The sequence below is a fragment of the Phoxinus phoxinus genome, assembly GCF_949152265.1.
Source record: "Phoxinus phoxinus genome assembly, chromosome: 11".
Lineage (NCBI taxonomy): Eukaryota > Metazoa > Chordata > Actinopteri > Cypriniformes > Leuciscidae > Phoxinus > Phoxinus phoxinus.
Window position 1 is genome coordinate 2199979 of NC_136886.1, and position 10104 is coordinate 2210082.

General features: G+C 37.6%; 1 protein-coding gene across 1 annotated transcript; it reads left to right on the plus strand.

The window, feature by feature from the left end:
* The first annotated feature begins 532 nt into the window (after positions 1-532).
* On the plus strand, positions 533-8433 carry snrpb (small nuclear ribonucleoprotein polypeptides B and B1). Its single transcript, XM_079628768.1, has 7 exons — positions 533-687; positions 1656-1807; positions 2848-2959; positions 4713-4865; positions 6799-6931; positions 7138-7263; positions 8242-8433. Exons 1-7 carry the CDS (start codon positions 685-687, stop codon positions 8277-8279), a joined length of 717 nt encoding a protein of 238 aa, XP_079484894.1. The 5' UTR covers positions 533-684; the 3' UTR covers positions 8280-8433.
* Positions 8434-10104: the final 1671 nt, after the last annotated feature.

The window sequence follows — 10104 nt, forward strand, 5'->3', positions numbered from 1 at the left end:
ATAAAATAAAGGCATTGTTTCTTTTCTTCTTATTTAATCTGTACGTTTAAGATTATCAGTTTGCTAAAGTACATTAATAAATAAAAAAACAATACATGTTTTTGAGGAAAGGGTTACATTGAATGCAGTACTGGATTTTTATTCAGTATTTAGAATTATTTAAAAATAATAAATATGTAATATAGGCCTAATTTATATATATATATATATATATACACATTATATAACACTGGCTCCAGCTGATAACAACTATATTTTGTGTTCTATTGTGGGCAATTGACCGTGTTAATTTTAAAGAAAGATTAAACAATTTAATTACCTTACTACATTCATATTTTAAAGGAAAATATAGAAATAAATAAGAGAAATAAAAAAAAATGCAGTTTTTAAATTATGATAAATTCATCAATTATATTGTTATTTTTATTTCCTTATTGTGTCATATTTTGTATGCTATTGATCCTTTATTATTTTTTAGAGAATGTTAAAGACACTTTATCGTAAAAACAACAAACAGGAAGAAGGGACCGTTAGATCGTGGTTCGTGTTTCCGGTCGGACTCTTCTGGTGTCGCACTCTCTTCCGCTTCGCCTCCATTAAAGGACTCAGCGGTACTTCGCGGGTCAATTTTTAAACCTTGTTTGGCAGAATCCGATATCAATCGGAGCCATCCTAACAGCAACCATGGTAAGACTTCATTGTTTATCTTATTAGTGTGTGATTTATCAATTATCTTAATATTTCTATTGATTAGTTTGGATTTTGAATCAAAAATGTCTGCGTTTACATTACGTTGTTGATACGTAGAGCAAAACCGCTTGTATTGTTATAGAAAAAAGCAGCCGGAAACACTAAATTTGTGATATAAAGCACATTATTTATGGTAGTTTATTCCTGAAATATTTGTATAACAAAATACAGAAATAATTATCTAAAATCCAGGCTGGAGAATGAATGAGCGAGCGCCGTTTGTGCGCTCTTGCCGAACTTTAGCGTAAGGCTTCGATTTAAATCATTGAATCGAAAATTATATACGTTTTGATGCATTTTAATGAATTATGTCTTGCAGCACTTTCTTTTAACTGTATAAATGTATTGTTTACTTTTTCATGTCCTCTGCTCAAGTCAGTTGTGCAGCTCTAACCGGAAGAAGACTCTTATTTTGCTCAAACCGCTGCCGTCGCTAATAGTCTTTGTTTATAAGCTGATTTCAATGCTTGCTTAGCCATTCACATTATTATACGTTTTAATTCAGTTTAGTGAATTGTGTTTGCAGCACTTTTTGTAGTTTATTAGTGTATTGTTTACGTGTTCATGTCCTCTGCTCCGGTGAAGCGCTAGACGGAAGAAGACTTTTATTTTGCTTTAACGATTATTGCGGTCTTCGCTTATAATACTGTATTTTAAAAATCTGATATCAATGCTTTAGGCATTCATATTAAGTCTATAATTTTAAATCAACCACCAAAACACGACGGAGTGATCACATTATAAATAGTTTTCTTTTATTTGTTATTAAAAAAAAGTCTGAGAATCAATTAATTTTGGTTGTTGAAAAATGTTCATTGCTGGCAATATCTGCTAATGCAGACAATCATCTGGCTGATGTTCATATGACTGATCTCTAACTTTAACTCTTTTCTGTGTTGTTTCAGACGGTCGGCAAGAGCAGTAAGATGTTGCAGCACATCGACTTTCGGATGCGCTGTATCCTGCAGGACGGGCGAATCTTCATCGGCACGTTCAAAGCGTTCGACAAACACATGAACCTGATCCTGTGCGACTGTGACGAGTTCAGAAAGATCAAGTGAGTCCTTGTGAAACTTTTAAAGGGATAGTTCACTTTAAAATTAAATTTCTGTCATCATTTACTGACCCTCAAGTTGTTTCAAACCTGTATTAATTTATTTCTTCTGCTGAACACAAAGAAAGATATTTTGAAGAATGTCAGTAACCAAACAGTAGTCTGTACCCATTGACTTCCATAGTATTTTTTTTTTCCTACTATGGAAGTCAATGGGTACAGACTACTGTTTGGTTACTGAAATTCTTCAAAATATCTTTCTTTGTGTTCAGCAGAAGAAATAAATTAATACAGGTTTGAAACAACTTGAGGGTCAGTAAATGATGACAGAATTTTAATTTTAAAGTGAACTATCCCTTTAAGGGTTATTTCACCCCAAAATGTTAATTGTTCCATAATTTACTCGCCCTCAAGCCATCCGAGGTGTATGACTTTCTTTCAGCCAAACACAGTTATATTAAAAAAAACATCCTGGCTTTATACCTTGATAACAAGTCATATACACCTAGGATGGTTTGAGGGCGAGTAAATAATGGATTCGTTTCATTTTGGGTTAACTATCCCTTTAAAGTCCCTCCGTTAAGAACATTTATCATATCAATATTTGTGACCATGGACCACAAAACTAGTCACATGGGTAATTTTTAAAAAATGGAGATTTATACACAATCTAAAAGCTTGATTGATGTGTGGTTTGTTAGGATAGGACAATATTTGGTCGAGACACAACTATTGAAAATCTGGAATCTGAGGGAACAAAAAATGTAAACATTGAGAAAATCTCCTTTAAAGTTGTGCATTTATGTTCACGATTGTGCTGCATTCACTCACAAAAATACATGTTTTATATATTTACGGTAGGAAATTTACTAAATATCTTCATAGAACATGATCTTAATATCCTCATGATTTTTGGCATAAAAGTAAAATGGCTAATTTTGACCCATACAGTGTATAGTTGGCTATTGCCACAGATATACCCGTGCGGCTCCAGACTGGTGTAGTGATCCAGGCTCTCATTTCTCAATCCATGTCCTTCACAGACCCAAGAACTCCAAGCAGCCGGAGCGCGAGGAGAAGAGGGTGTTGGGCCTGGTGTTGCTCCGAGGAGAGAACCTCGTGTCCATGACTGTAGAAGGACCTCCTCCTAAAGACGTGAGTCAAGACACATTTATTTATATCACGCTTTTTACAATACAGAGTGTTTCAAAGCAGCTTTACAGAGTTAAAATAATGCAACAACGTTTGTTTCCAGAAGAAAATGGTGTCACAGTCCAGCTTGAGTTTAGTTTCATTTTGTTGTAAAGTGATAAGATAAGATAAGCCTTGTCTCCCATTGGAGAAATTTGTCATGGGCATTCGAGAGAACAAAGCGTCACATTACATGTTACACACACACACACCAACACACATTACACACACCAACACACGTTACATGCTCATAAATGATCACATCCAGTACTTCTCTTCCCATCCAACAACCACTTCACAATAGCTTCTGTATTGCACAATACCCAATTGCATACTATCAACTATAACATAGCACACGCATATATATATATATATATATATATATACACATACACGCACATATATACATATACACGCAACACATACATACAAACACACATACACATATCTACACACACACATATGTATTGCACCAGTGCCCTATCATTGCACATCCTGTAACCATAGTGTTACTACCAGAAGTCTTAAGTAGTATTTGTCACACATGCATCACTGCAGCTAACAAACACACACACACACACTATCTGTTAATATTCAGTTTGGTAACCTGTACCTTCTGCCTGAAGGCATCATCAGCTCATACTCGCTATACGAGACGTGATTTGTGTCGTGGGTAGGGTTGGGCATCGTTTTGATTTGAACGATTCCGATTCTTCCTTTCGATTTCGGTTCTTTTCGCTTGATATACAACCACTGCTGACAAGCATAATCTGTTTTGATGAGAAAAAAATAACTATACGAGTGCGGTTTAGAACCCAGAACATCTGAGACGCTTGTCGAAAGTTCTACCACTGGACCATTAAGGTACACGTTAAATAAGTGCAGCGGATTTATGCATTTATTCATACAATAATTATTGGCACTGACAACATGTATTACATCTCATTAAACGACAACTTAAACCCCATGTACGATTTAAATCGATTGTTGGACTTAATGTTATTGTACATATATGTGATTTAGCATTGTATTACCAACCCCCACCCCACCTGTCCCACCCACTTTTTAAAACAAAGTTACGCCACTGGACACTCCTTGTTAATTTGTACACCATGCAGTTTGTGAAGTGTTGCACTGTGCGAGTGCCGACTCAGGCTTTTTTAAAGTGAAATAAAGCCACACTTTTGAGCGCCGCTTACCGTGCTCCAAGGCTGCAACAGAACAAGCGGGCGCGGCAAGCACTTTCGAAAAAACCGGTGGCCACTATGGAAACCAAAACTTGCGCGGAACCGATGATCGGAATAAAATTTTTTTTTTTCTAAACGATTCCAATGGCATCGTTATTTTTTAAACGGTTCCAAGTTGGAACCGGTTCTCGATGCCCAACCCTAGTCGTGGGTGATTTTAAAACCCTGTTTCCTCACCGGCAATTATTAATTTAGTTCACACACATATATATATATATATATAGATATAGATAGCCCCTCGGGAGTAAACCATAATGTCATTGTCCAGCTCAATTTAGCTCTCATATAATGGTGTCAATGCATGTTAAATGTAATGTCCCCAACTAAGCAAGCCAATGGCAACAAAGGTGAGAAAAGTTGACCGTGTCAATGAGCCAACCCTCCGTCAGGAGTCTGCATTCGGACTCGTTTGAATAACTCGTTGTTGAGTGAAGAGAATGACGTTGTGTGTGTGTGTGTGTGTGTGACAGACTGGAATCGCGCGCGTGCCGCTGGCCGGAGTGGCTGGAGGTCCAGGCGTTGGCAGAGCGGCAGGTCGAGGTGTTCCCGCCGGAGCGCCGATGGCTCAGGCTCCCGCTGGACTCGCAGGGCCCGTCAGAGGAGTCGGTGGCCCGTCACAACAGGTACGAACACGAGTCTGGGATGCATTCAATTATCTTGATTTGCATCGTTTAACGTAGTTTGAGTTAATTTTAAGGGGTGTTTTGTATGGCATTTAAAATATATATTTTTTCACATAAATGATCTATTGCACTGCTTATGCTTGAGTATTATACTTGTATACATCAATTGGAGCATTTCATCAATTTGTTGTACATTTAATTTTTTTCCCCGTTAACTTTTTGTTTGTTCTGGCAGTTGTGCACCTTTTTCCGATTATTTTGATGACAATTTCTAATAGTTCTTGCTACGTTAAATTAACTTATTTGCTAATAAGAATTTGAGTGAAATTGGGCAATTCAATAAAACCATGATGTTTTGTTTAAATGTTTTCTGAATACAAATTATTTGATCACAAATTGTGATTTTATTTTTTCATTTCTCATTTGTATGTCTTTGTTTTTTTTGAACTATTAACATGAAAATTAGGTTCATTTGATTCGTTTTTAATGGCTTTTATTCAAGATGGGTGTTCAACTAAATAAACAAATGATCTTTCATTTATAATATGCATTATACACCCGACTATTGAAAATTGAAAAAAATTGTCCGTGGAACAAGTTTTTAAAATGTTTTTTTTTTTTTTATAGGGGTTTATCACTGAGCAAACATTTCTTCATTTGTATGCATTATATACACTCACGATGACTAATAAACAATATTTAATAATTGTTTTTATTTTAAAAAAAAATTAGTCCGTGGAACAATTCCACAGACATTTGATGCAACTTTTTTTTCTCTGCTATATTTGTCTGTGAAGCACTGGTTTATTGTATTAAAATGTTGATATTTAAATGTAGTATTTTTTCCTTTTTATATACATTTTTGGATGGGTTTGCTTTTTTTTTTGCTTTTTTTTTTTTACAATTTGCTCGGAAACCCAACTATCGTTCTCTTAACAATCCCACAGACATTTTATGTAACTAATTTTTTTCTTTTGCGCCCTCACACTTCGTTTCTGCTACATTTGTCTGTGAAGTAGGGCTGCACGATGAGGAAAAGCTGCGATGTGCGATAACATTGTTTAATATTGCGATGACGATATGACTTGCGATAAATGTTATTGTTAATACTGTTCCCATGTCTTAGTGCTTTAATAGGTTCTTTGCGTGATAGGTCAAACGTTTATTACCTGTCTGGTTCAGAATACACGATTTTAGCGCGATTTTGGCACGATCCGTTTGACATATGGGTGTCGTGGAGATTCGTAATAACGACAACGGGCGTCGGGACGCAAGATTCGATCATTTCATCTCGTATAGTGTGTCATAGTGGGCGACAACCTACGTCGCGTCTGCGATGCTTCACAACAGAAAGACTATAGCATGTTTAATTCTTTAACGGTCCTCCACGACGGGTTGAATATGTGAGCGAGGCGAGACGTGAGTGAGTGCAACACTGGTGTGTGCGCCAGTGAGCGTGTGTGTGTGCGTGCGTGAGTGAGCGAGGGACAGTGAGTGTGTGTGTTTGTGTGTCTGTGCGTGCGAGTGAATGTTTGCGAGTGAGTGTGTGTGTGTGTGTGTGACGGCACGCGATGACTGGTCGGAAAGTAACGTGTTGTCTGACATGTTTCTTGTCCACGACAAGATTTTAGGAGTCAAAAACGTGTAAGTTAGTGCTAATCTGAACCAGGCATTATTCATCGTGTCAGGCTGTCTGTTGCGATGTGTTCATCGCGGGAGTTCATATCGCGATGACGATGAAAATTCGATGTATCGTTCAGCCCTACTGTGAAGCACTGCTTAATTGCTTTTTTCTTTTATAATTTGATTGGTTTTGCTGTATATTATGTGCCGGTTTTGCTATATTATGTGCCGGTTTTGCTGTATTTTGTGCCAGATTTGCACGTAAGCCCAGCTGTCCTTCTCTTTATAACGCGCTGCATCTCTCTCTCAGGTCATGACCCCTCAGGGTCGAGGCACGGTTGCGGCGGCCGCTGCTGGTGCCAGTATAGCCGGCGCTCCCACTCAATACCCTCCCGGCCGGGCCGGACCCCCCCCGCCGATGGGCCGCGGAGCTCCTCCTCCAGGTGAGAACATCCCTGTGTTTCTCAGTTACGGTGTGTCTTTCTGATGGCCGTGCTGATTCGCCAGCTGTGATGACAGAAATGTTTTCTGAGACCGATGATGTGGAAGCAGGATTACACTGAGCTCAGAATCTCATGGCGGTGTAACAAACACTGATCCGGTCGTGTGATGGTTAACGCTCACCCTTGTGCTCGTGCTTCTCCCGCAGGGATGATGGGACCTCCTCCAGGCATGAGGCCACCCATGGGACCCCCGATGGGAATGCCACCCGGCCGCGGCGCTCCGATGGGAATGCCTCCTCCTGGCATGAGGCCGCCACCACCGGGAATGAGAGGTAAAGCCGGTTTAGTTTAGTTTAGCTTGCGTGCATCTGAATAGAAATGCATGGTTAATTATTCTGGTAACACTTTACAATAAGGTTCATTAGTTAACTGCCTTAGATAACATGAACCAAGTACCGTATTTCCCGGACTATAAGTCGCACTGGACTATAAGTCGCATTTATTTAGAATTTAATATTAATCGCAATTAATCGTTTGCAGAATAAAAGTTTTTGTTTACATCATATATGTGTGTGTACTGTGTAACATAATTATGTATTTATAAATACACACATGCATGTATATATTTTAAAAATATTTACATGTTTATATACATTTTTATATTTAAATATAATTTATTTTATATATAATTCTAAATACTTAATATATATATATATATATATATATTCTTCTTAAAATTATACATGCATGTTTGTATATTTATATATACATAATTATTATACACAGTACACACACGTATGATGTAAACAAAAACTTTTATTCTGCAAACGATTAATTGCTAAACTAACATTAGCCAGCGAGTCCAACCAAGTTACCGCTAAGCAAGTTCACCAAGCTCCCGATCTCATTCCACAACACTGAAGTTATGCATAATTACATGCAAATAACCCTATAGGAAGTACATGCAGTTGCTTAATAATACTCAGTACATATGTAATTAAACTGTAACAACACTTTAAAAGTGTAATCGTTCATTGTTAGTTCATGTTCGTTAATACATTATATAACTAATGAACCTTATTGTCAAGTGGGTTACACTTTATTTTAAGGTGTCAGTATTACAGTGTAATTTATATATTGAAGTACTGAGTAATAATAATTAACTAAATGTATATACAATAGGGTTAGGTTTAGGATGAGGGTTAATTGCATGTAATTATGCATAGTTTAGTTATTACTACAGTAACTGCATTTAACATGTAACAATGACATTTTTCTACTGTGATTTTAATTGTCCTGCTTTCCTCCAGGTCCTCCTCCTCCAGGCATGCGTCCTCCCAGACCGTAAACCTCTGCGCTGGACAAACGTGTTCGAGATCCGTCTTTTCCTTGTACAGGAAAGTTTGGCTGCAAGTTCTTGTATAGTTTGATCTTTGTATTTTGTTACTTTTTTTTTTTTTATAATAATAAAGTGTCTAATTTGACAGTTATGTTTTAACACGACTCTTGTGTTTTACTCAAAGGGATACTTCAGGATTTAGCATGAAGCTTTGTATCAGTAGAAAACCTGTAGTATTTTCAAATTACCATGCTTCCCTCCCTCATGTCCCCCTGAGACGAGAGATTTCTGTATTTTTTTTTGGTCTGGATAAAATCCTCAGATGCAAAAAACATCATTTTTGCATCTGAGGCTTTTTTAGCTAGAGACTCCAGCCAGTAGGAGGCGCTAGATCCGCATGTTTTCAACTCGCCCATAGAGGGAGGATCTCACTCACAGAATGTACAAATAGTGTCCGCCATCTTTTTTTGGAAGCTAAGCTAACGGGCTCTTGTTCTGTGGAGAAAGTTGAGTAGTAGCGGTTACCATCCTCTTTTTCCCGTCGAGATCGTCCAAAATGTCCGGGATTCGGCTTTTGTTTTCTGCAGTCGCCATTTGTTTACACGCACACCTTTAGTTTCAATCTAACTGAATTCCTCCCGATCGGTGAATCTGAATGTAGTGTTTACATGAACGCTAAACAAGTGATCGGTTAATGTGCGTTTTAACATTGCTAAGAAAATTCCCGCTCCTCCGTGAGAGATACGAGACCGGTGCGTCTCACAGGCGCCGCTCATCAGTAATCACGCCACGCGTCGTTCTCCCGCGGCCGTCAGTCTCGTCCCGCTCGCCGCAGTAAACATGAGGAATGGCGACTACAACGCAAAAGCTGAATCCCAGACATTTTGGGCCAATCCCGGGCAGACTCGTCATGGAGACTCACGATAAAACGACTTAAGTTTCGAGTCAACCAGTAGCCTAGCCTAGTTGTTTAACTGCGCTGTGACTTGGGAGTGGCCTCGTAGGGCAGCGAAGCAAGTGCATTCTGGGAGTTGTTGTCGTTCATCCACATGAGCCACAAATACATTTTCTGTCTTTTCTCAGTCTAGAAGGCTCCAAATTCAAAAATAATTGCACATTTCTACTACATAAATGACCCATTTTAAATACACATTCATCTTTACAGCGGTAACCATCCAATAAACTCTTGAGTTGGTTTTTACTACTTGATGTATAAAAACATGCGTTATATAGAAATTAATCATGCAAACTCATGCATCTCTCATAAAGGCATGTTCTCAATGTTTAATTTATGCATATGGTTTCTTGTAGAATATACAGGGATGCAATTATATGTTTGGATGATACATAATTATTAATTAGAGTTTAGTGATTTGTAATATTCAAGAACTAATATACAAAAGTATAATTACACTTTTGCAGAGTTCAGCTTTTTATATATATATATAATACATCTACTAGGTTATTTTTGAGATGCATTACACTGAGAGAAAGCCTTTTCCAAGAATAAGTCTTATTAAAGCATTCAATGAATTCATTAAACATGAGCCTGTAGTGTCCACTATGATTTAAAGTGTTTAGTAATATGCATGTCTTCTGTCAGGTTGTAATAAGGTCTGGCACTTGCAACTACATCAAATTGATTTTCCTGAAAGTAGACTGTATTTTTAAATTATATTTTGTTCAGAGATTATTTGTTTTAGATCTACAACCCTTTGAAGTCTCAGTTAAATATGTATTGTTGATTTAAATACCCCATTTCACAATGTGTGGTTGGCAGAGGTGGCGTCTTAAAGGGACAGTTGACCCAAAAATAAAAAAAAAATGTAATTTA

What these genes read in the sequence shown, in the direction of transcription:
- snrpb (XM_079628768.1), top strand. An exon ending in GACGAGTTCAGAAAGATCAA is followed by an intron (nt 1,808 to 2,847) that starts GTGAGTCCTTGT and finishes TGTCCTTCACAG; the next exon opens with ACCCAAGAACTCCAAGCAGC. An exon ending in TCGGTGGCCCGTCACAACAG is followed by an intron (nt 4,866 to 6,798) that starts GTACGAACACGA and finishes TCTCTCTCTCAG; the next exon opens with GTCATGACCCCTCAGGGTCG.